Source organism: Salvelinus sp. IW2-2015, linkage group LG31 (assembly GCF_002910315.2).
Source record: "Salvelinus sp. IW2-2015 linkage group LG31, ASM291031v2, whole genome shotgun sequence".
Classification (NCBI taxonomy): Eukaryota; Metazoa; Chordata; class Actinopteri; order Salmoniformes; family Salmonidae; genus Salvelinus; species Salvelinus sp. IW2-2015.
Genome location: NC_036870.1, coordinates 3,925,592 through 3,953,459, shown reverse-complemented (window position 1 = coordinate 3,953,459; position 27,868 = coordinate 3,925,592). Strand labels below are relative to the sequence as shown.

The following is a 27,868-nucleotide window of genomic DNA, read 5'->3' as shown; positions in this document are numbered from 1 at the left end:
GAAAGGCTCTGGAGCAACGAACCGCCCTTGCTGTCTCTGCCTGGCCGTTCCCCTCCACTGGATTCTCTACCTCTAACCCTATTACAGGGGCTGAGTCACTGGCTTACGGTGCTCTTTCATGCCGTCCCTAGGAGGGGTGGTCACTTGAGTGGGTTGAGTTACTGACGATCTTCCTGTCTGGGTTGGCGCCCCCCCTTGGTTTGTGCTGTGGTGGAGATCTTTGGGGGCTATACTCGGCCTTGTCTCAGGAATGTAAGTTGGTGGTTGAAGATATCCCTCTAGTGGTGCGGGCTGTGCTTTGGCAAATGGGGTGGGGTTATATCCTTCCTGTTTGGCCCTGTCCGGGGTATCATCAGATGGGGCCACAGTGTCTCCTGACCCCTCCTGTCTCAGCCTCCAGTATTTATGCTGCAGTAGTTGTGTCGGGGGCTAGGCCAGTTGGTTATATTGGAGTACTTCTCCTGTCGTATCCAGTGTCCTGTGTGAATTTAAGTATGCTCCTCTAATTCTCTCCTTTTCTCTTTCTTTCTCTCTCTCGGAGGACCTGAGCCCTAGGACCATCACGTCAGGACTACTGGGCATGATGACTCCTTGCTGTCCCCAGTCCACCTGGCCTTGCTGCTGTCCAGTTTCAACTGTTCTGCCTGCGGTTATGGAACCCTACCTGTCCCAGACCTGCTGTTTTCAACTCTTAATGATCGGCTATGAAAGCCAACTGACATTTTATTCCTGATTATTATTTGACAATGCTTGTCATTATGAACATTTGAACATCTTGGCTCTCTCTAATTCTCTCCTTCTCTCTTTCTTTCTCTCTCTCGGAGAACTGAGCCCTAGACCATACGTCAGGACTACCGGCATAGGACTCCTTGCTTCCCCAGTCCACCTGGCCTTGCTGCTGTCCCAGTTTCAACTGTTCTGCCTGCCGTTATGGAACCCCTACCGTCCCAGACTGCTGTTTTCAACTCTTAATTATCGGGCTATGAAAAGCCAACTGACATTTATTCCTGATATTTTTGACCATGCTTGTCATTTATGAACATTTGAACATCTTGGCATGTTTCTGTTATAATCTCCACCCGGCACAGCCAGAAGAGGACTGGCCACCCCTCATAGCCTGGTTCCTCTCTAGGTTTCTTCCTAGGTTTTGGCCTTTCTAGGGAGTTTTTCCTAGCCACCGTGCTTCTACACCTGCATTGCTTGCTGTTTGGGGTTTTAGGCTGGGTTTCTGTACAGCACTTCGAGATATTAGCTGATGTACGAAGGGCTATATAAAATAAACTTGATTGAAACTTGATTGATAACTGAAGTAAATTATTAGCATTATGCCTACACATTTAGGTGTGTTTTAGTTCATGGAAATGTCGTGTTTATGTTTGTTGTTAATATGGAATGATTATATAGATTCAATGTTGTTGCCTAATATACAGACAGCTTTACAGTTGAAAATCAAGGGCAACACTCTTCTTTATGACAACGAATTGCAACTGTAAGCGGTATATTAAGCAACAACGTTAAATATATAGAATCATTGAAAACTGTAAAGGAAGTAATATGTTGAATAAATGCACAACTTCTTACAATAAACGATAGTCGGTGTCTTGAAAACTTGCTGCTCTTGAATTAAAAAAATTGTCAACTGAGAGCAAATAGACTCAAATGCAAAACTGAGTTTAAATGTATTTGGCTAAGGTGMATGTAAACTTCCGACTTCAACCGTATGTAAAAACCTCCAAAGACACATCCCTGCTCTCACAGTCTCCAGGGAAGTTGATTACTACAGTTTGTGTTAAAGACAAGATTTTCTATTCTAGCTTTTACTAAACCTGGAAGTCTCCTCAGGTCGATAGACACCTTTACGAGGGAGACCTGTTCCCAACAGTACAGTGTTAGTGAAAGGACAAACAGGGTACGTACCTATGCTGTACACTACACAGTTGTTCTTGTCGTCTTCTGCTGCCAGCCAGGTGATGTCCTGAAGCCACCTGGGACCGCCAGTCAGAACCATTGGGACAGGCCGCTTTGCGGACAGGGCGCTCTGTCGGACAGGAAAGACGTTGATGGTACGTTAGWATTTTGCTGTCTAAAAACCTGTGATCACTCATTCATCAATCAGGCCTGTCGCTGTTATGGAAAGTGAGTTTCCATAGCCTTTTTCAGTTGACCTGACAGTGAGATTGAAGCATGGCATGTGTGGTGTGTGTGGCGGGGAGTGTCTTATGGGGTACAGCCCAGGCTTAGGCCGTCACTCGAATTTGTCCTCGGTGACAATGGGGTTACGGGGCTCTTTTGAATTTTCTTGTTCTTCAGGGTGCTTTAGAATCCCGAAGAGAGTTCGGATGGAGAAGAAGAAAGGAGGAGAGCTGCATGAGAAGTGATCTTTAGACACGTTGTACCTCGCTATCTGTACGATCGCCGCTGCCTCCTGAAGACTGGCAGGGAAGGGAAAGAATCGGAAGAATTGGTGTGCGTTTCAAAAGAGTGACCCAGGGCTACAGATCACAATGCAGGGATGAATGATTGTGTCAATATCTTGGACTATATTTCACTTCCTGCCTAGTTCAGATATGGTATGTAATTTCTCATAAAGAGGGGTTTAATGTGCTTTCAGAGACAGAGYCATAATACCACTGCTTGACACATGACTCTCTGTCTAAATGTAAGTGTTCCTAATCTGTAACAAGTTGACCCTCTCCTCTGAGCTAAACAGCAATACTGGGCATCCTTGAAGTGAAGTGATCTATATCCAACTGTGCGTAGTGTAGAGACTCTGSGTGCATCCGAAATGGCACTCTATTCRCTATATAGTGCACTTTTTTTGGACAATGGAATAGTGAATGTSTATAAGGAATAGTGCATGTAATTAAAAATAACACATTTAATGTATTTCTATGGAAGAGGGTGCKATTTCAGWCGCAGCCTCTGCCATGGTTTTAGGYACCTTGTCGTTAAATGAAAATCAATACAGCAACAAGTTGARTCACATGATAAGATAACCCTCATTGATTTTTGGTTTTTCTAGACTTTGGCCCGACTGTTCAATCTAACGTGAACTTTCAACCGCGAGATTAGGATCACAGTGAGTGGATCAGGTCAGGGCATTAAGTTCCAATGTATCTCTGTGAGCTGATCTCTACCTCATGTTCAGCAATAGGCTGGTATACCATCAATGACTGCTTCTAGGAGATGGAAGAATGGGTCTGTTCCCATACAACCCGGATCAAACTGGTTTTAAAGCTACATTCTGCTATTCGAAAAAGAACAAAACGGTAGTGACAGASTACACTCTATATCAAGAATTGAAATGATCATTAAACACATTCAAGATCCCAGGCTGTAGCTTTAAGTATCCAATTCTTCTGCATACATACAAGGGAAAGTGAAAGGAAAGGGGGATACCTAGTCAGTACCTAGTCAGTACAATTGAATGCATTCAACTCCTCCTGAGCCATTGTGACTGAATGTGTCACACCCAGCTGATGCATAGATTTGCATGTCATTAGATGATGCCATGGATCTGCAGGCAGCTGTCCACTTCAGACAATAAGATGAGCAAGATGTATCATATCGATAATAGCTATACGTAAAATCATGTGAATTATAGTGTCCCATAAGGATKATTTTTAGCAACTATTTTAACAAAAGATTTGGCTATATTCAACCATGGAAGAAAGACCTCTCTAAATTTGCTCTCAGACATTTTTATTTAATTATAGCATTAATCTTTCATTAGCCTAATAGCCCAAAATCTGCATTTCTGCTGAATGCTGCCATTTTTCTTCTCCCTCATCTCTTCAGTCACCTGGTTGGCTAATTTGACAGCGTTTTGTTTTAGGGCCCTGGCACTGCACCGGGCGGGGGAGATGAGAGGCAAGGGTGAGGCGGTAGAGGGACACTTATCAGGCCTCAGCAGCAGCAGCATTCAAAAATTACAGACCTCTACATGCTTTGTAAGTAGGAAAACCTGCAAAATCGGCAGTGTATCAAATACTTGTTCTCCCCACTGTATATATAATAATGAGTTACTATACTGAAGCAAAATATAAATGCAACATGCAACAATTTCAAAGATTTTACTGAGTTACAGTTCATATAAGGAAATCAGTCAATTGAAATAAATTCATTAGGCCCTAACCTATGGATTTCACATGACTGGGCAGGGGTGCAYCCATCGGGTGGGCCTGGGAGGGCATAGGCCCACCCACTGGGGAGCCAGGCCTATCCAATCAGAATGAGTTTTTCCCTACAAAAGGGTTTTATTACAGACAGAAATACTCCTCAGCATCACACAGCCTGCGACACGGTTATCCCTTGTGGCTGGGGTCACAGATTGTCCCAGGCTTGTGGCTGTCAAATCCCTTCTGTGTCTTGCTGTTTCCATCTGCCCTGCAACCTGCCCTGTCTGGAACTGCATGGAGTACCAGCGTTAGCCTACGTTGCTACCATGACATCCAAAACCAAAGCCGGTGGGAGTAACGGAGAGGACAGTGTMTCTCTATCACAGGTGATGAATCTTTTAAACAAGCAGTTCTTACAACAACAGGAAAATAACTTCAAGAGCTTTGTCCAAATWCTGATGGACTCAACTAATAAAATAATGGACGATCTGACCAGAGAGGTCCAGGACATTAAGAACAATTTGCAGTTCTCCCAAGGAGAGGTGGATGTCCTGAAAGAGACCTGCAACAATATGARACCTAACTGTAWGTCRACGCGAGATGACATCAGCACTGTCTGTGAATCATTAWTAACAATAACTGGGAAAACAGACAATCTAGAGGGACAATCCAGGAGTCATAACAGCATTGTGGATGGTATACCAGKGTCTTCACACGAGAACTGAGCCGAGTCTGAGGAGAAAGTATGACAATTGATCACTGAAAAGCTCCAGATGGACCATAGGAAGATCGAGGTGGAAAACCAGTAACCAGCCCAGGTGAAAGACCCAGGCCGATAGTGGTCAAGTTCCTAAGGTTTAAGGACAAAATGTCTGTCCTGTAGAGAGCCAAGAACTTGAGAGGAAACAACATCATCCTTAACGAGGACTACTCAGAAACTGTGCACCAGAGGCGGAAATAACTTATCCCAGCAATGAAAGCTGCCAGAGAGCATTGGGACATTGCTTACATCCGCTACGACAAGCTAATTGTCCACCCTACCTCCCAAAAGACTGGGAGAAGTGAGAGAGCCTAACTTCCGGGTCAGTAGCTTTAGCGCCACATCACAAACATACACCAACTGACAATCACATATGCCTTATTGACTMATTCTATTAGTCAAACAATGTTCTTTCTAGGGAGTTTTTCCTAGCCACCATGCTTCTACATCGGCATTGCTTGCTGTTTGGGGTTTTAGGCTGGGGTTCTGGGGCGGCAGGTAGCCTAGTGGTTAGAGAGTTGGGTCAGTAACCAAAAGGTTGTGAGATCGAATCCCCAAGGTAAAAATATGTTGTTCTGCCCCTGAACAAGGCAGTTAACCCACAGTTCTTAGGTTGTCATTGTAAATAAGAATTTGTTCTTAACTGACTTGCCTAGTTAAAAAAAAAAATAATCTGTATAAATGCACTTTGTGACATCTGCTGATGTAAAAAGGGCTTCATAAATACATTTGATTCTTGTCATTTTTCCCTTCATATTCTGTCTATCTCCAATAGAAAATTGCCCATATTAATATATGTAGCCTGAGTGGCGCTTCGGTCTAAGGCACTGCATCTCAGTGGTAGAGGCGTCACTACATACCCTGGTTTGATTCCAGGCTGTATCACAACCAGCTGTGATTGGGAGTCCCAWAGGGCGGCGCACAATTGGCCCAGCATCATCCGGATTAGGGTTTGGTAGGAGAAAATCCAAAGAAAAACCAACCTGAAAACCTTTTTTTTGAGATCCCATGCTTTTACAATGGAAAGCTATGGGGCATATACAATTCCAGCTCCCAGATTTCAAATTCTCTTGCTTCCACTAGATGTCAACAGTCTTTGTTCAAGGTTTCAGGCTTGTTTCTTCCCAAAGGAGGAAGAATTTTGAGTTTTAGAACTGGGAGTCAGAGTTGGAAATCAGTCCGAACAGGACACGCACCTGCTAATTTTGCMTTCCTATTGAACATACTTCTTTCCGTATGAAATATTATAGTTTAATTACATTTTAGGGTACCTGAAGATTAAATAGAAATATATTTTGACTTGTTTTAACAAGTTTAGCGGTAGCTTTTTGGATTCCTTCTCTGCAAGTTGAACGAGTGGATTACTCAAATCGATAGCGCCAACTAAACTGACTTTTTGGGATATAAAGAAGGATTTTATCTAACAAAACGACCATGCATGTTGTAGCTGGGACCCTTTGGATTGTAAATCAGAGGAAGATTCTCAAAAAGTAAGTGACTATTTAATCTCTATTTGTAATTTTATGAAGCCTGTGCTGGTTGAAAAATATGTTGATGTGGGGCTCCGTCCTTAAACAATCGCATGGTATGCTTTCGCTGTAAAGCCTATTGTAAATCGGACAATGCAGTTAGATTAACAAGACTTTAAGCTTTTAACCGATATAAGACKCTTGTATGTACCTAGATGTTTAATATCCATATTTTTTACAATTATTTATTTGAATTGCGCGCCCTCCAATTTCAACGGAAGTTGTCAACAGGTGTCCCGCTGGCGCCTAGCCCTAAGAAGTTTTAACAGAGAGGTCTATTTTCTGGGTGACCTGAATATATTGTAGATTGGTTTTCATCAAGCACTCTGCTTGAGATGAKGCTGCTGTAACCAGCACTGGGCGAAAAGGGTCAATATCAGAGGATATCTTTATCTATATATTTRCAGATATGATATTTTTTMGGATAGTTRTATGGTTTTATTAGGAGTAGACATGCTACAGATGTGCATGTCCTTAATTTCATATACTGAGCTAGGATATTCTTCATAATGGGCCAGTTTTGACATGCATCCAATCTGGACCTCAGAAATCTCCCTGCTACCGTATGAGATACGTTCAAGACACGCACCTGATGCACATGCACTAGCTTACATATTTCTAACTCTGGAAAGGGCATGTGTCAACATGCTGACATACAGTGGCAAGAGAAAGTATGTGATCTCTTTGGAATTACCTGGATATCTGCATAAATTAGTKATGCAATTTGACCTGATCTTCATKTTAGGCACAACAATAGACAAACACAGTGTGCTTAAACTAATAACACACAAATTATTGTATTTTTCTTGTCTATATTGAATACATCATTTAAACATTCACAGTGTAYGTTGGGYAAATTATGTGAACYCCTAGGCTAATGACTTTTCCAAAAGCTAATTGGAGTCAGGAGTCAGCTAACCTGGAGTCCAATCAATGACATGAGATTGGAAATGTTGGTTAAAGCTGCCCTGCCCTTTAAAAAACACTCACATAATTTCTATTCACAAGAAGSATTGCCTGATGTGAACCATGCCTCGAACAAAATAGATCTCAGAAGACCTAAGATTAAGAATTGTTGACTTGCATAAAGCTGGAAAGGGTTGCAAAAGTATCTCTAAAAGCCTTGATGTTCATCAGTCCACGGTYAGGCAAATTGTCTATAAATGGAGGAAGTTCAGAACTGTTGCTACTCTCCCTAGGAGTGACCATCCTGCAAAGATGACTGCAAGAGCACAGCGCAGAATGCTCAATGAGGTGAAGAAGAATCCGAGACTGTCAGCTAAAGACTTAGAGAAATCTCTGGAACATGCTAACTTCTCTGTTGACGAGTGTACGATACGTAAAACACTAAACAAGAATGGTGTTCATGGGAGGACACTACAGAAGAAGCCACTGCTGTCCCAAAAAAACATTGCTGCACGTCTGAAGGTCGCAAAAGAACACCTGGATGTTCCACAGCGCTACTGGCAAAATATTCTGTGGACAGATGAAACTACAGTTAAGTTGTTTGGAAGGAATGTGTGGAGAGAAAAAAAGGCACAGCACACCAACATCAAAACCTCATCCCCACTGTAACGTATGGTGGAGGGAGCATCATGGTTTGGGGCTGCTTTGCTGCCTCAGAGACCTGACCTCAACCCGYTTTAAAATGCTGTGGCATGACCTCGAGAGCGGTTCACACCAGAATATTGAACTGAAACAGTTTTGTAAAGATGAATGGTCCAAAATTCCTCCTGACCAWTGTGCAGGTCTGATCAGAAACTACAGAACACTTTTGGTTGAGTTTATTGTTGCCAAAGGAGGGTCAACCAGTTATTAAATCTAAGGGTTCACATACTTTTCCACCCTATACTGTGAATGTTTACACGGTGTGTTCAATAAAGACATAAACATGTATAATTGTTTGTGTGTTATTAGTTTAAGCAGACTGTGTTTGTCTATTGTTGTGACAGATGAAGATCAGAACAAATTTTAAGACCAATTTATGCAAAAATCCAGGTAATTCCAAAGGGTTCACATACTTTTTCTTGCRACTGTATCTAAGRCTTTATACTTAGGCATGAACAAATACACATATTTTCAGAAATGTATCATATCTGTAGTCATTACCTGATAATTTATCTATCCGTATTCATAAAAAATGCATAATTTCAACAGATATCCTTACATGATGTAATATTCATCCTCGTATGTCTGATCGAAAATGGGCTAAATCCAACTCATGAAATATCCAGTGGCCAAACGATTTTACCTGTTCAGCCACTGAAAATCATCTTGCTTCTTCACATGAAGGTGACATATCTGAGCAAACATTTGCACAATATTCAGTAGTTGTCACGTTCTGACCTTAGTTTCTTTTTTATGTCGTTGTGTTAGGTTGGTCAGGGCGTGAGTTGGGGTYGGCAGTCTATGTTCTTTTTTCTAGGTTGTTTGTTTTCTATGTGTTTGGCCTGGTGTGGTTCCCAATCAGAGGCAGCTGTTTATCGTTGTCTCTGATTGGGAGCCATATTTAGGTAGCCTGTTTTCCATTGTGTGTTGTGGGTGGTTGTTTCAGTGTTTTCACCATTCGGGACTGTTTCGGTTTTCATTTTGATTCTCTTGTTCTTTTTTTGTATTTTGTATTCATTCTATTAAAAGATATTATGGATACATACCACGCTGCACATTGGTCCGATATTTCCTACTCCTCCTCAGACGAAGAGGACGAAAGCCGTGWCAGTAGTAGGCTATACAAGGCATGGAAAGGCAAACATACTCATTAAATCCAAGTTTCTATTTCCAAAGCACATCTCTGCAGCATAGCAAATCCAGACCTCCAATCACAACACGTTCTCTAAAGATGCAAACTTAGGCCAATCTTTGCGAAAATGTCTTATTTATTTAAGAGAAAATAAAAGTTGCACTCTCAATACCCCTGTCTGCCCTGTTTGTTATGGAGGATGGATGCAATGGGTGCAGATTGGGTTGTCAGCAGCGGTCCKTCGCAGTCCAGARCCAACATGGTGGTAGTGTTGGTCTGTGATCCACTCCAAACTGTCAATGCATAAATCATGAATCWAAATTGTGTCGATATTGCAAGAAAATGTTGTCATTTCAACATGTAGTGGAAAGCCTTCCCAGAAGAGTGGYGGAGCTAAGGGGAACCAACTCCATATTAATGCCCATGATTTTGGAATGAGATGTTCGACGAGCATGTGTCCACATACTTTTGGTCATGTAGTGTAGCTTCATATCTTCACAAAACACAGATATTTGATGTATACAGTCAGTATTTATCGACATTAAGAGAGAAAATAGGATGTCACATATCTTATGATATTGAATGAGTCCTTATAGGAAATGTCCATGTGTGATATTCCGAGGAATCCTAATATCATATTTGTCTAAAAGACACATCTGGATTCAGGATTTGTCAGAATATGGTGCATGTCCACAAAACTGAAAACATGCATTGGAAATGGTCTGTATTCTCTAGAATATAAAAACACTCATGTAAAGATATCCCCTGATATGGACCCTTTTCGCCCTGAGCAGTACCTGTAATCTGGTTCAGGTTATTAATCAACCTACCAGGGTGTTTATAAACAGTACAGGAACTATATCATATACGTGTATTGATGACATTTTAACCAGTGCTACAGAACTCTGCTCAAAGCTGTATCCATACCCATTGGATGTACTGACCATAGTATGACCCAGTGGCGATTTTAGCATGTGAATCTTGGTGGAGCAAAACAAAGTATAAATAAAAAGTGGGATGCATGAAAGCAAAGCTACTACACAGCACAACACTAAACGATACAATAATTGGAGTATAACATTGACAAACGTGGCCTACATAAAGCTGTCCAATCTGCAGTCCCACCATCTTACCACTGCTACACCTGGCTATCAGCGGAGCCTTGTCTGGCASCGAAACAGTTCATTTAGGCTCATTTACMGCKTTTTAGAAAAACATACCTGATTTGGCTGACTTGCTAAAACAAATGTGGTTTCTAATGACATTTGAGATGTACAWAAAACTATGGCATAATGGGACGACAAGCGGATWAGAGGCAATCCATKATTTCGTTTAAGACATTAATGAGTGACTATTTGTTTAGCATTTTTGAAATGTACAGCGACAGAATCTCTGTACATCAAGTCAAAACCGTAGGATAAATAAAGGGGGCCTATAAGCAGACAATGAAAGTTCTTACAAAATTTGATGATTGCAATTCTATAAAACAGGTTATAGGCTACATGTGCACCATCAAGTCAGAACAGTTGGCAAAATAAATATACCAAATTATTAGGGTGAGCACATGGGCTACTAACAGCTTACAACACAACATACACTTAGTATTACATTCTTAGGTACAGTATACATATCTCCCTGGCGTATTACATAATTTATATAGCAGCATACAATACATTTTTGGACTCAACTTGTTGTGCTCACTTGAACAGGAAGGTGACATGGCGGTCCTTCATGGGAAAATTTTGTCATCAAAGTCTGGAATTCTCCTGATTTATGGTGCTTTCAAGACAACTGGGAACTCAGAAAAAAACAAGTCGAATCATAATGACGTCATTGATCTTCAGGTCGTAGCTCTAGAAAGAAGCCCGAGTTCCCGATTTACAATTCTAAGTTGGATGACCYTTCAAAACCTGTTTCCCAGTCGGAGCTKGTTTTTTCCAGAATTCCCAGTTTCTTGAACTCACTGAAGTCAAGTTTTCACAGTTCTGAGTTAACAGTTGTTTTGAGCACGGCACAAATCATGCTTCATTGACAGCATGGCTAATGTTAAATGTTTATCATTTTAAACTGGGAAAAGAGACATTTAATCCCAGATTTGGGACCACACAGCCACTGCACTGAATAGCATGCTAGTGATTGCTTTGCAATGCTTGCAGTTAGCCACTGTCACTGATTCCTTCCAAACCACTCATCGTTGAATTTACGATTTCCAACTTGTTGTATAATGTTTATGTCCAATGGCCGATGAGCACCCGGTATGTTTTATCTATTATTTCTCTTCATATGACAATGATTAAAAAGGATTTGCCAGGAGATTGTCGACTTGATTCATGTTGATGACTGCTAGCTAAGATTTTGAAAGTAGTGTCAACGTCAACAGTGAAGAGGCGCAAAGAAAAAGCCATATCTTAGATTAAGATGAGCAAATGAACACAGACACTGGACAGCGGAACTCCGCCTAGAAGGCCAGCATCCCGGAGTCGCCTCTTCAATGTTAACGTTGAGACTGGTGTTTTGCGAGTACTATTTAATGAAGCTGTCAGTTGAGGACTTGTGAGGTGTCTGTTTCTCAAACTAGACACTAATGTACTTGGCCTCCCACTCTTCTTTCTATTCTGGTTAGAGCCAGTTTGCGCTATTCTGTGAAGGGAATAGTACACAACGTTGTACGAGATCTTCAGTTTCTTGGCAATTCCTCYCATAGAATAGCCTTCATTTCTCAGAACAAGAATAGACTGACGAGTTTTATAAGAAAGTACTTTGTTTCTGGCCATTTTGAGCCTATAATTGAACCCAGAAATGCTGATGTTCCAGATACTCAACTAGTCTAAAGAAGGCCAGTTTTATTGCTTCTTTAATCAGGACAGTTTTCAGCTGTGCTAACATAATTTCAAAAGGGTTTTCTAATGATCAATTAGCCTTTTAAAATTATGAACTTGGATTAGCTAACACAACGTGCCATTGGAGCACAGGAGTAATGGTTGCTGATAATGGGCCTCTGTACGCCTATGTAGATATTCCATAAAAAAATCTGCCGTTTCCAGCTACAATAGTAATTTACAACATTAACAATGTCTACACTGTATTTGATCAATTTGATGTTATTTTAATGGACAAAAAATGTGCTTTTCCTACAAAAACAAGGACATTTCTAAGTGACCCCAAACTTTTGAACGGTAGTGTATGTGTTTTTCAACCTCTGCCATATCATGGATTCAGAGCTATCTATCTAATAGAACACAGAGGATTTTTTTCTCTAATGTTAAACATGTGTGGTGTACCACAGGGCTACTCTCTTGTGCCTCTGCTCTTTTCTATTTTCACTAATGACCTGCCACTGGCATTAAACAAAGCCTGTGTCTCTAAGTATGCTGATGATTCAACCATATACATGTCAGCAAATACAGCTAGTGAAATCACTGCAACCCCAAACAAAGAGTTGCAGTCCATTTTAGAATGGTTGGCCACTATTAAACTATTCCTGAATATCTCTAAAACTAGGAGCATTGTATTTGGTACAAATCATTCCCCAAGTTCTAGACCTCAGCTGAATCTGATAATGAATAATGTGGCAGTTGAGCAAGTTGAGGAGACTAAATTACTTGGTGTTTGTTGTAAATTGTAAACTGTCATGGTCAAAGCATATTGATTCAATGGTTGTAAAAGTGGTCTGTCCGTGATAAAGAGATGCTTTGCTTTTTATACACCACACTCCACAAAATAAGTATTACAGGCTTTAGTTTGATCGTAACTTCGTTATTGCCCAGTCATATGATCAGGTGCTGCAAAGAAGGACCTAGAAAAACTTATTCAATGTAATCAGAGGGATAATACCAATATAATGCATGCCAGTCTCTTGGCTTAAAGTAGAAGAGACTGACTGCATACATTTTTATTTTTATACAAAACAATATGTTGAAAATTCCAAATTGTTTGCATAGTCAACTTACACACAGATCTGTGACACTTATCCCACTAGACATGCCACGAAGGGGTCTTTTCACAGTCCCCAAATCCAGAACAAATTCAAGAAAATGTACAGTATTATATAGAGCCATGATTGCATAGAACTCCCTTCCATCTCAGATTGCTCAAGTGGAAAGCAAACCTGGTTTGAAAAACCAGATAAAGCATCACCTGACGGCACAACACCTCTCCCCTATTTGATCTAGATATTTTGTGTGTATGCACAGTATGTACTGATATGTAGGTTATGTGTAACATTTTAAATGTATGTACACTGAACAAAACTATGAACACAACATGTAAACTGTTGAGCTGAAATAAAAGATCACAAAAATGTTCCATACACACAATAACTGTATTTCTCTCAAATGTGGTGCACAAATTTCTTTACATCGCTGTTAGTGAGCATTTCTCCTTTGTCAAGATAATCCATCCACCTGACAAGTGTGGCATATCAAGAAGCTGATTAAACAGCATGATCATTACACAGGTGCATATTGTGCTGGGGACAGTAAAAGACCACTCTAAAATGTGCTGTTTTGTCACAAAACACAATGCCACAGATGTTTCAAATTTTAAGGGAGTGTGCAATTGGCATGCTGACTGCCAGATAATTTTATGTTCATATATCTACCGTAAGCCGTCTCCAACATKATTTTAGAGAATTTTTGCTGACGTCAAAGTTGTGAACAGAATACCCCATGGCYGCAGTGGGTTTATGGTATGGGCAGGCATAAGCTACGGACAACGAAAACAATTGCATTTTATCGATGGCAATTTGAAGGCACAGAGATACCGGGACYAGATCCTGAGGCRCATTGTCGTGCCATTCATMCGCCGCCATCACTTCATGTTTCAGCATGATAATGCACAGCCCCATSTCTTAAGGATCTGTACACACTTCCTGGAAGCTGAAAACGTCCCAGTTCTTCCATGACCTGCAGACTCACCAGACATGTCACCCATTGAGCGTGTTCCAGCCAATATCCAGCCACTTCACACAGCCATTGAAGAGGTGTGGGACAACATTCCACAGGCCACAATCAACGGCCTGATCAACTCTATGTGAAGGAGATGTGTCGTGCTGCATGAAGAAAATGGTGGTCAAATGAGATACTGACTGGTTTTCTGATCCACGCCCCTACCTTTTTTTAAGGTATCTGTGACCAGCAGATGCATATCTGTTTTCCCAGTGAAATCCATAGATTAGGCCCTAATGCATTTATTTTAATTGACTGATTTCCTTATATGAACTGTAAATCAGTCAAATCTTTGAAATTGTTGCATGTTGCGTTTTATATTTTTGTTCAGTAATAGCTCTGTCCTTGAGCTGTTCTTGTCTATTAATGTTCTGTATTATGTCATGTTTCATGTTTTGTGTGGACCCCAGGAAGAGTAGCTGCTGCTTTCGCAACCGCTAATGGGGACTCTATTAAAATACCAAATACCTCGCCGGGCGGATCGTCAGCCGGTACCATGCTGCCTGCCTTTCTGGTGGAGGTGAGAGAAGCAAGGGAGTTGAGAGAGGAGAAGAAAGGCATCTATGACCAACGGAGGCTGTTCAGGCGTTCATGATCTCTATCACAGAGGAGTCTAAAGAACTTTGCTTTAAGCTATGGGATACCGCAGCATCGTCCTTACAGGATAGACCTTCAAAGCTGCTTGACTGCGGCTGTTCACATTTGTATTGATTATCCCTCAGTATCTATGGAACCTGATGCCTAATGCAGTATTGTACGTTTTCACTGGTCAAATAATGTTGAATTAGGATACTATAAACTTGAGAGTTGTATTATGTGTATTCAAAATGCAAAAATTCCAATGGATTTCTAAGAATAAGATGGACTTTAAACAGGAGGTACATTCCAATGTTGTCATCAAAGGAATCTTTCAAAGACATCTTGGACAGGACATGTAAGTCCAACGTTCCAGATTTGTGTCTACGTGAATATGACTGAGTGGGAATATGAGAGAGAGAGAGAGAGGGAGAGTGAGAACTCCACTGTAGTCCACTCTCCTCAAGTCCCACTGATTCTGCTCTTCCCAGCCTGGCTGAATCCTCTTTTCCTTATCAGGCCAGCACAGGCTGCATCGGCCTCTCCCTGCTCTGACAGCAGAGACAACAATGGGCTAGCGATACCACCGCGCTTCAGAGAGGGGAACCTGCCACAGGCGCAGATTACACACACACATACACACGTGGGTACACATGCATGCATGCACACACACACACACACACACACACACACACATTCCAAACAAATACAAGCGAACATATTCTAACTTTGCAGAAATCAAAAAAATGTAAGCAAGTTGGTGGAATGATAGAGGTCCCAACGATTGTCTCCTACACTGAACAAAAATATAAACGCAACATACAAGAATTTTACAGATTTGACTGAGTTACAGTTCATATAAAGAAATCAGTCAATTGAAATAGATTCATGAGGCCCTCATCTATGGATTTCACATGACTGAGAATACAGATATGCATCTCTTGGTCACAGATACCTTAAAATTAAAGGTAGGGGCATGGATCAGAAAATCAGTCAGTATCTGGTGTGACCACGGCCCACTGTTGACCTCGTCACGGWATCTCTGTGCATTCAAATTGCCATCGATAAAATGCAATTGTGTTCGTTGTCCGTAGTTTATGTCTGCCCATACCATAACCCCACCGCCACCATGGGGCACTGTTCACAACGTTGACATCAGCAAACCGCTCGCCCACACAACGCCATACACACCATCTGTCTGACATCTGTCTGGTAGGGTTGAAACGGTACAATTGAAATCTGGATTAATCCGTGAAGACCACACTACTCCAGCGTGCCGGTGGCCATCGAAGGTTAGCATTTGCCCATTGAAATCAGTTACAACGCAAAACTGCAGTCAGGTCAAGACCCTAGTGAGGACGATGAGCAGACAGATGAGCTTCCCTGAAACAGTTTCTGACGTTTGTGCAGAAATTATTTAGTTGTGCAAACCCACAGTTTCATCAGCTGTCCGGGTGGCTGGTCTCAGACAATCCCGCAGATGAAGAAGCTAGATGTGTTACACGTGGTCTGCGGTTGTGAGGCCGGTTGGATGTACTGCCAAGCTATCTAATACGACGTTGGAGGCAGCTTATGATAGAGAAATTAACATTACATTCTCTGGCACAGCTTTCGTGGACATTCTTGCAGTCAGCGTGCCAATTGCAGCTTATACATATTATATACATTTTACAGACAGAGTACATTTTACAATAGTTATCTTTTGTTTGTTTTTAGTCCCATCCTTAAGCTACCCTCAAGCCCTCCCATCTCCTGAGACCATCCAGTTTTTCTGTTTGCCATATTATTTTTCAACTGTACTGTGATACAAAAGTTCCAAACCTACTATATATACATTTTACYGACACAGTATATTTTACAATAGTTATCTTGTTATTTTTAGTCCCACCCCTCAGCTCCACTCAACCCCTCCCATCTATCTCTGAACACCATCCAGTTTTGATTTCTATTTGCCATATTTTTAAACTGTGCTGTGATGTTTTAGAAAAATTCAGAACCTTTCTGTTCTTATAGTTTCTACAGATTTTAAATTAAAGATAAAAAATGTTGCTAAGTTATTATATTATTGATCGATTGACTATGAATTTTTAAATCACCTAGCAGAGTTATTTGCAGAGTTAGCTCCATGTAAATGGTGCAATTCTTCAACCATTCGCAGCAAAATCTGCAGAGCAGGGATGGTTGTATCCCTCATATATATATGAGGGATACTGTCACGTTCTGACCTTAGTTCCTTTTTTTATGTCTTTGTGTTAGGTTGGTCAGGGCGTGAGTTGGGGTGGGTAGTCTTTTGTTCTTTTTTCTAGGTAGTTATATTTTCTGTTTAGTGTCTGTTCAACTTGCATAACTGTTTCGTTTTCTCCTCGTTGTTATTTTGTGTAGTGTTCAGATTTCAATTAAATTATGACGAACACTTACCACGCTGCATTTTGGTCCTCTTCTCCTTCACCAGACGAGAATTGTTACAGAAACACCCACCAACAAAGGACCAAGCAGTTTGGGAACATGGACTCCTGGACATGGACTCCTGGACATGGGAGGAAATTTTGGACGGCAAAGGACCCTGGGCACAGCCGGGGGAGTATCGCCGTCCGAAAGAGGAGCTGGAGGCAGCTAGAGCGGAGCGGCGCACTAGTAGGAATTGGAGCGAGGTAACTGGGCACAAGAGGCAGCCCCAGACATTTTTTGGTGGCACACGGGTAGATTGGCGGACTCAGGTAGGAGACCTGAGCCAACCTCCTGTGCTTACGTGGCGAGAGAGTGACTGGGCACGCTGGTGTTATGCGGAGAAGCCAAGGTGTCCCCAGTGCGCACGCATAGCCCGGTGCCTACATCGCAGCTCCTCGAATCGGCCGGGTGAGTGGGCATCGAGCCAGGAGGATGATGCCGGCTCAGCGCATCTGGTCTCCAGTGCGTCTCCTCGGCCCGGGGTATACTGCACCAGCCCTACGCAGGTGTCTCCAGTTCGCCAGCACAGCCCAGTGCGGCCTGTTCAACTCCCCGGCACTTGCCGGGCTACAGGGGGGATCCGGCCAGGACAGAGTGGTGCTAGCTCTGCGCTCGAGACCGCCAGTGGGCCTCCACGGTCTAGTGCATCCGGTGCCTCGGCCAAGGACAAGGCCTCCTGCATAGTCTCCCCAGCCTGGTGAGTCCTGTTCCTGTGCTAAAATCTAACCCTCCTGCATGTCTCCCAGCCTGGTGAGGTCTTTCCGGCCTTCTCCAGATGCCAAGCCTCCAGTGATGATCCATGGCAAGAAGCCTCCAGTGATGGTCCAGGAGGCACGGAAGCCTTACCAGTGATGATCCATGGCAAGAAGCCTCCATGGTGACGCTGATCAATGGCAGCTAGTGATGATGGCACTCCTGTGATGATCCAGTGGCCACGAAGCCTCCTGTGACGTCCTCGGTGACGAAGCCTCAATGAGGATCCATGGCACGAAGCCTCCGGTGAGGATCCATGGCAGAGGCCTCCAACGAAGGCTCAGTCCGAGCCTCAGCAACGGCCTTCTGTCCGGAGCCTCAGCGTCGCCTCTATCGGAGCCTCCAGCGACGCCCTCTAGTCCGGAGCCTCCAGCGTCGCCCTCTTAGTCCGGAGCCTCCAGCGACGCCTCTAGTCCGGAGCCTCCAGCGTCGCCCTCTAGTCCGGAGCTCAGCGTCGTCCTCCGGTCCGGAGCTGCCAGAGCCGCCGTCTGCCCTGAGCTGCCGGAGCCGCCGTCAGTCAAGAGCGCCGGGAGCCGCCCGTCAGTCAGGAGGCTGCGGTGGCCTTCACTACGGCGCTGCGAGCCCTTCATCGGGCTGCCGGCGCGCCTTCACTACGGCGCGCATCGCCTAACTGCCGGTCGAAGTCGCCCTTCACTTACGCGCGTGCGGAGTCCTTCACTACGGCGCTGCCGGAGTCGCCCTTCACTACGGGCCTGCCGGAGTCGCCCTTCAACGCGTAAGTACCACTCATGTTGTGCGGTGCCTCGCTGCAAGAGGGACTGGTGCACTTCACAAAATTGATGGCATAATGAGGTAGGAAAACTTTGTAGAAATATTGAAGCAACATCTCAAGACATAGTCAGGAAGTTAAAGCTTGGTCGCAAATGAATCTTCCAATGGACAATGACCCAAGCGTAATTCAAAGTTGTGGCAAATGGCTTAAGGACAACAAAGTCAAGGTATTGGAGTGGCCATCACAAACCCTGACTCAATCCTATATGAAAATTTGTGGGCAGAACTGAAAAAGTGTGTGCGAGTAAGGAGGCCTACAAACTGACTCAGTTACACCAGCTCTGTCGGAGGAATGGGCCAAAAATCACCAACTTATTGTGGGAAGCTTGTGGAAGGCTACCCGAATGTTTGACCCAAGTTAAACAATTTAAAGGCAATGCACCAAATACTAATTGAGTGTATGTAAACTTCTGACCCACGGGAATGTTGATGAAAGAAATAAAAGCTGAAAGAAATCATTCTCTCTACTACTATTCTGACATTTCACATTCTTAAAATAAAGTGGTGATCCTAACTGACCTAAGACAGGGAATTGTTACATGGATTAAATGTCAGGAATTGTGAAAAACTGAGTTTAAATGTATTTGGCTAAGGTGTATGTAAACTTCCGACTTCAACTGTAAATAGGCCCGTTTTAATTTTGTCTMGCTTGCCATTCCAAATAAAATTGAATATTTTTTGCTAATATAATTTAAAATACTAGTCGCTCGGTGTAGGCAAGGCCATAAGCAAATAGGTAAGCTGGGACATGACTAAAGAGTTAATCAGGGTGATTTGTCCACAAATTGACAGGTATTTTCCTTTCCATCGTAACAATATATTATCTATTTTTGATAACTTTGTAATAAAATGTGAGAATTTCTTTCTTTCGGGATATGAATACTTCACCGTCAGACCATTTTATTGGTAAACTACCCCGCCCCCCAAAAATTGTGATCCAATACGTAATATAGTAGATTTTTCATAATTTGGTTATAATCCAGAGAGGTTAGAAAAGGTATCTAGGTCTATATTGTGGAGGGATCTAAATTGTGGATTTAAAAGAAAACATGAATCATCATCCTACAATGACACCTTTTTTTTAAGCCCTAGATTTCTAGCCCTTTGATATTATTGTTGGATTGGATTTTAATAGCTAACATTTTGATGGCCATAGTAAATAGATATGCCGATAGTGGATAACCTTGTTTTGTTCCTTCTGACAGTTTAATACTTAATGATAAGTAGCCATTATTTACTATTTTACATTTAGGGTTACTATACATAACTATAAGATATTCTCTAAAGTGGAAATATTCCAGTCGTACTTCCCAGATTTTTCATAGTGTTCTATTGTTTCCAGTACTTGTCCTATATGATCTCCAATGCATCGTCCATGTAAAAAAAAAACTCTGATTAGTATGAATAATATCTGACAATCCCTTTTTAATTCTATGGACTATGCATTTTGCAAAAAAAAATTGCATCACAACACTGAATTGTAAGTGGCCTCCAACTGTTAAAATGGACTGGATCTTTATAATTACCACTTGGTTCTTTTTTCAGTAATAATTAAATCAGACCATATTATTGAGTATCTGATTATCTACCATTTTTATAGGAGTGGTTAAAACATGCTAATTAACGGTATCCTGAGTACATAACAAAAGGTTTGGTATATCAAAACTGGTATGTCATACAGACCTTTCCCAGACTTAAAGGCTTTAATTTAATCAAGAAGTTCATCCTCTGTATGTTGGCCTTCACATAAGTKTTTCTGTACAGTTGTTCATTTTACATTATTTAATAGAAAAAAATCCTTAACTTCGATTAATGGAGATGGAGGAGACTGAAATGAAAACATATGCTTAAAGTACTTTGCTTCCTCTTCCAAAATCTAATTTGGTGAATCATGGGTGACTCCGTCAATTGTAACAAGTTTCAGTAAATTATTTTTGGTAGCATTTCTATGTTAAAGATGAAAAAATATTTTGGTGCTTTTTTCCCCATATTTCATCCAGTTTGCTTTATTTTTATAATATATTACATATTATTCTTTTTCCTCTATGTCACGACTTCTACCGAAGATAACCCCTCTCCAGGTTCGGGCGGCGCTCGGCGCTCGGCGTCGCCGGTTTACTAGCCGCCACCGATCCCTTTTTCCTTTTCTGTTTTTTTTGTCTGTGTTCATTTTCACACCTGGTTTCAATTGCGTTTATTTCTGTGTGTATATAGGGCACCTGTTACCTGCCTTATTTCGTGCGGGATTAAGCTTGTGGGGGTTGTTGCGCTCGTTTATGGTTGATATTTCTTGTTCTCGTTATTACGCACGTGTAGTTTATTTTCGGAACTGAGTTTGTTCCTCCGTGCATTTGNATGGAGATGGAGGAGACTGAAATGAAAACATATGCTTAAAGTACTTTGCTTCCTCTTCCAAAATCTAATTTGGTGAATCATGGGTGACTCCGTCATTTGTAACAAGTTTCAGTAAATTATTTTTGGTAGAATTTCTATGTTAAAGATGAAAAAATATTTTGGTGCTTTTTTCCCCATATTTCATCCAGTTTGCTTTATTTTTATAATATATTACATATTATTATTTTTCCTCTAACGCATTCTGTGCCTCTAAAACTGCATTGTTGGTTAACGGCTTGTAATTAAGCATTTCACGGTAAGGTGTTGTACACCTGTTGTATTCGACGCATGTGACAAATACAATTTGATTTGATATTGGTACAGCTTTTATTGGTATCTATCTGTACTGCTATTCCATCTATTTTTTATTAATATGCCAAGAAGGCCAGTATCCAGGAGTCACCTCTTCACTGTTGACGTTGAGACTGGTGTTTTTCAGGAACTATTTAGTGAAGCTGCCAGTTGAGGACTTGTGAGGCATCTGTTTCTCAAACTAGACTCTCTAATGTACTTGCCCTCTTGCTCAGTTGTGCACCGGGGCCTCCCACTCCTCTTTCTATTCTGGTTACAGGTTGTTTAGGCTGTTCTGTGAAGGGAGTAYTACACAGCGTTGTACGAGATCTTCAGTTTCTTGGCAATTTCTCAAATGGGATAGCCTTCATTTCTCAGAACAAGAATAGACTGARGAATTTCAGAAGAAAGTCATTTATTTCTGGCCATTTTGAGTCTGTAATTGAACCGACAAATGCTGATGCTCCAGATACTCAACTAATCTCAAGAAGGCCAGTTTTATTGCTTTTTTAGTCAGAACTACAGTTTTCAGCTGTGCTAACATAATTGTAAAAGGGCTTTCTAATGATCAATTAGCCTTTTAAAATGATCAACTTGGATTAGCTAACACAACATGCCATTGGAACACAGGAGTGATGGTTGCTGATAATGGGCCTCTGTACAACTATGTAGATATTCCATTTGAAAAAATCTGCAGTTTCCAGCTAAAATAGTCATTTACAACATTAACAATGTCTACACTGTATTTCTGATCAATTTGATGTTATTTTAATGGACAATTTTTTTTCTCTCTCTCTTTCAAAAACAAGGACATTTCTAAGTGACCCCAGACTTTTGAACGGTAGCGTATATTATGTCAGAAAAAGTCAGTTATAAATGATTCTGTCCTGGTTAAAAACATGTTGTCATCCAATGGGCTTTGATTAAATTTGCAAAATCCTCAAACATGGAAATTCTGTAAGAGTAATGTATATGACAATTATCTGATGGTCTGACCATTCTGTCCTTRATCAACACTTTTTAAACGTTTGGTGCCAGCGAGAATGACATGTATATCTCACTAGGTCAGGATATTTAAGCCTCCATATATCCAGTAGTTCCAATATATCCATGACATTCGAGATTTCCTTAAGTGCATYAGAGTGATGGTTTGTAGTGTGATTTCCTTCAAGATCCATTGAGGTAATTAAAACTGTATTATAATCTCCCACCTTAATAATATAGTCTTGTATTGCTTGTTGTAGGCTTGATAAGTTACAATATTATATAGATTTTCAAAGAATAGTGGATCATCATTATTTGGACCGTATAGATTAATGAGACAAATCTGTTTATGGTCCAATAACATATTTTAAAGAATCATCTACCTTGCGGATCTGTTTGAACAACTTGCACATTCGGATCAAAATTATTGTTAATTAATATCATCACCCCTTTTGAGTTTCTTTGCCCATGGGATAAGTATATTTAGACACCCTCCCCAGGCCTTTTTCCACACAACTTCATCTAAAGTAGTGGAATGAGTGTCCTGTAAACAATAGGTACTATTTTCCTTTTCTTTTAGCCAGGTAAATATGGATCGTCTTTTCTTATCTTCTAAGCCAGTGGTTCCCAAACTTTTTATAGTCCCGTACCCCTTCAAACATTCAACCTCCAGCTGCGTACCTCCTCTAGCACCAGGGTCAGCGCACTTTCAAATGTTGTTTTTTGCCATCATTGTAAGCTTGCCACACACACACTATACGATACATTTATTAAACATAAGAATGAMTGTGAGTTTTTGCCACAACCTGGCTCGTGGGAAGTGACAAAGAGCTCTTATGTGTGTTGTCCTTGTTAATGCAGACAGAGAAGAGCTTCTCTTAATCATAGCCTCAATTTTGTTCCGCACATTGAATATAGTTGTGAAGAGTCCCTGTAATCCTAGATTCAGATCGTTTAGGTGAGAAATAACATCACCCAGATAGGCCAGTCGTGTGAGAAACTCATCATCATGCAAGCGGTCAGACAAGTCAAAATTATGGTCAGTAAAGAAAACTTTAAGCTCACCTCTCAATTCATCAAAAATGTGTCAATACTTTGCCCCTTGATAACCAGCGCACTTCTGTATGTTGTAAAAGCGTTAAATGGTCGCTGCCCATATCATTGCATAGCGCAGAAAATACACGAGAGTTCAGGGGCCTTGCTCTAACAAAGTTAACCATTTTCACTGTCGTGTCCAAAACATCTTTCAAGCTGTCAGGCATTCCCTTGGCAGCAAGAGCCTCTCGGTGGATGCTGCAGTGTACCCAAGTGGCGTCGGGAGCAACTGCTTGCACACCTGTTACCACTCCACTATGTCTCCCTGTCATGGCTTTTGCGCCATCAGTACAGATACCAACATGAGCAGCAGCTACGTTTGGCTACATACGGATCGTTAGTGGAATTCCTGCGAGAAAGTAACGGTAATGTGATTGGATGTTAATTATTTGACTAGGCTACCTGCATTTGACARTGTGTTGTTATTTCGCTGAACACTAGATGGTTGAATTTTATTTTTGGCAGTGAAACGAGGCTACTCAGGCGAGAAGAAAACCTCACCCATCACCTGTTGGAAAATATAAATGGACTGTTTGAAAATGTGAAGYAAAACAATGTGAATCACATTTTTATTTGGCGGCAAGAGAAGACTTGAGGTGTGAATGCATATACAGTTGTAGCTGTTTGAGCATGCATGCAAAACTGAGCAAGAATGGGGAGATTTGATTAACCAATTTCAAATCCTAGCTGATGGAGTTCAAATACACCCCCCTACCCTGAAACACACACACGCTGGTCCCCAGTTGTGACCATTTCCCCAAACATCTCTGTGCAGTCAGACCTTTTGATTATTTTGTGCTACCAGGGTCACAATAATTTTCCCGCTCTCTGATTGTCGTAGTGTGACCCCCCTCTCCATGGGTTACAGCAGCTAGTGTTGCCAGCACTACCATTYCCTGGGTGGGGGCACCCCATCGGAATTCTCACCGGCTGGGTACACGTTCATCAATGTTCTCATTAGCAGCTTTGASAAATTCCTTATACGTTATGCTCACCCATCTAGGGGCTTTGGCCTCGTTGGACCAACACTGCCAGGCAGGCTCAGACTCTTGAGGGGGGCAGTGCTGTTTTAGTGAGTTTCTGGTCTTTCTGTCTTGGCTGCGTATAGGCTACTTGCAGTAGGCCTATAAAAAAGATAAGGACTTCCCCTGAGTGTGTGGGTCGCTCAGGTGGGTGTATAGGGTTAGGGACTGTTCCATCATGATAGGACAATAAATACATAAACTATATTTAGAATTTCCTTTAAAATGTTTATCCCATATCTGCACAAAATTGAATGCTCTCTCTGCCACAACACCTGCTCGCAGACACGCACACATGGGCTCTGGCATTTGCAACCATTTTRCTTTTTCACTCACTTAACTCCACACTTTTCCAAACACAAAAACACACACCCCACCTTCCATCACKAKACACCCGCACATACCCACATACTGTYCCTTCTATGTCCTCTGTTTGCTGTGTTTTTATCCCTYCAATGTTGATTTCTACCTAACTTCTGGCTTTTAAGTACTTTTGTGGTCCAGTTCCTTATATTTGAAGATTCCTTATATTTCTTCTAATGCTGTCTTATATCTATTTATAAATACTAAGAATAGAATGTTGAATACTAATTATTTTTACAGCATTCCCTATCTTGAATGGTATAGTGTATTTGCAGTTTATTTTTGTATCAATTGTTGTATTTTATTGTTTTTCAGTTGTTGTTTTTTTACAATCCCTACCATGGATAGTATTGGGTGTTCCATTATTCGACTCCTCTATGGAAACMTTGCATTATTTAGAATAGCCATGGAGAAGTGATTGGTGTCTCGGAAGAGTTGATTATCAGTGTACAGTTTATCGACTACGAGAGCTACACGTTTCCCTTTAAGTCTATTCACCTTGAAGAATGGGTACAGAACTTTGCGCCGTTCTGCAATTTCCTCCAGAACTGATCATTCATTCTTATTTTCATGCCAGCGAGTCTTTTGCCCGGGCTTTTAACCATTATTTTATGTTTAAAGAATGCACATTTGGCAACGATTGGGCACTSATATCTCTGTCCAAAACGGGGTACTTGTTCGAGTTTGATTTTGTCAACAGTATCGCCTGGGATCTGTAGCGCTTTAAAAAGGAATTCTTTCAACACACTTTCAGGATCTTCACCCAATACCAGATATTCTTGCATAGATTGAGTCTGTATTCCAAGTAAGGCTTCTCTCAGAAACATTCTCTCCTCTTTAAGTTTCTTTAATGTCCGTTTCAATAGTACTGACCTTTAAGCTTGTTGGTTTCTTTCTACAGCTTTTTCATCACTCATTTCGAGGCTCGCCTTCATCGCTTTGCTTACAAGTTCAAGTACACCCAACTTATCATTTATTGATTTTAGCAGGTTGGTTTCAACTCTTACCGTACCAGGTGGTGAAAAGCATAAATCATAGGTGTCTGTCGAGGAATCTCGTAGTTTTCTCTTGGAGTTTGGTTCTCCGTTTTTTCCCTGTTTCCTCTCCAACATGTTTTGGCCTTGACTGTGTTTGTAATATTTATCAATAAACTTCTCTCGCCTTTTTGGGGAGTTATTATCCAGCTTGAATGCTATTGCCCACGAGTAAATAGATCAGTATAGTACTACTATTTAGTCAGTTTTAGATATTGAATATTGCAATTTCTCATGAGGCATTTTGCACCGCCATCTTCAGTCCGCCATCTCTGTCCCTCCAGTGTCACAGTATTACTTAAGTCACCTGTGTAATGATCATACTTTTTAATCAGTTTATTGATATCCCACACCTGTCAGATGGATGGATTATCTTGGCAAAGGAAAAATGCTCACTAACAGGGATGTAAACAAATTTGTGCACAACATTTTTGAGAAATAAGCTTTTCGTGCATATGGAACATTTCTGGGATCTTTTATTTCAGCTCCTGAAACATGGGGCCAACATGCATTGTATATTTGGACCCATCCAAATATAGTTGTCATATCGTTCATATCACATCTCCAGAACATAAACAGTGTTCATTATTGAGTAGCCTACCATGTAACTTCCTGCTGTGGTCATTTCGATCTTCCCCTCGAAAGGACCCCATGTGATGCCCACAGGAAGTGCCTGGCGAGAACGTGTCTGCCACTCTGTACCGTCATAGAGAATCTCCAGCTCTCCTATAAAACAGAGCACAATCTGTATTTAGATTATTGATTAACATTCAATCATGACTCAGCTTGAGTTCATAATTCTTTAATAAAAACTGTTTTCTACTCCATAGTATCTTAATGAGGCACCACACCACTGCAGTAGCATTTTCAGTCAAAGAGAGTACTAGTGTATGATAGTCTTTGGTACACTCTTAGAACAAAAGGTCCTATCTAGAACCTTAAAGGGTTCTTCAGCTGTCCCCATGAGAGAACCCTTTGAAGAACCCTTTTTGGTTCTAGGTAGAACCCTTTTGGTTTCAATGTAGAAGCCTTTCTACAGTTATTCTTACCGGGAACACAGGTAGAGAACATTTAGCTAGAGAACATTTCTCACAATGTCCCTTCAGTGTATTTCAGGATGACTTCCTTCCTCATCATACTGAACACCACCACCACTATCAACATCATCACTGAGCCCCTCTTCCCTCTGCAGTCAATTAACAGATCATAAACTTCACTAAAGCGACTCTCCCTAGCTTCGATCCTTGATGACCTAGTTGTCTCTTTGATTAGGCTTTAGCCCCAGCAGTTTGACAGCCAACAGATAGTGTGGACTAAGCCTCTTTGTCCATCCAGTTTTGATGTGAATAGTGGAGGAGAGTGTTGGGAGTTGAGACGGAATTTCAAATAACTGAGGGCTATTGGCTATCTTTTCTAGTCCTATTCCTAACCATGATCTTGGAGTTGATAGTTTCTCCCGTCTTTTTTCGTTGGACAGAGCGAAAAGCGTTGGATATTATTGACAATTTAAATTTATTTTGGGAACATCCTCAGCTCTTAAAACGGGACAGGTTGCACCCAAACAGGAGAGGAACTAGGATGCTGAGTGCTAATATCGAAGAGGTACTTCAAAAATGACGGGATATCAGTCGTTGCCCGCAACAGGTAACCCTCATTGACTCTTGTTTTAATCCACGTCCTCTTTCTAAGGCATAGGCCTAATGGTTCAGTTCTAGGCAATCTTGTATCTATTCCAATTCAAGCCTACTACATGAGATTTTCTAATATTTTCTAAATGTACTTGCTAAACATGGCATGTACGTATTTGAAACTCCTTCTGATCTGAAATCCCACACCTGCGGCATTGGACTGATTCACGTAAATGCCAGAAATTGTATTTAGAAAATGTATTTTATTGTAACTCTGGCTTCTCAAACGAAGGTGGACATGGTTATAACTGAACCTTGGCTAAAGAAGTCTACGCCAGACTCTGATTTGTCTCTGATTGATTATAATGTTTTTAGATCTGACAGAGTTGGCAGAG

The 27,868-nt window shown here is 41.4% G+C and overlaps 1 protein-coding gene across 2 annotated transcripts in view; it reads right to left on the bottom strand.

The window, feature by feature from the left end:
- Positions 1-27,868, bottom strand: part of LOC111955567 (zinc finger protein ZFPM2) — a 95,239-nt gene that overhangs the window by 27,557 nt on the left and 39,814 nt on the right. For both annotated transcript variants that reach the window (XM_023975776.1, XM_023975775.1), the window contains exons 3-4: positions 26,447-26,571; positions 1,918-2,038 (exon numbers count right to left, since the gene is read on the bottom strand). In XM_023975776.1, the coding sequence (XP_023831544.1) occupies positions 1,918-2,038; positions 26,447-26,571 (246 nt within the window). The remainder of the gene's footprint in view (positions 1-1,917; positions 2,039-26,446; positions 26,572-27,868) is intronic.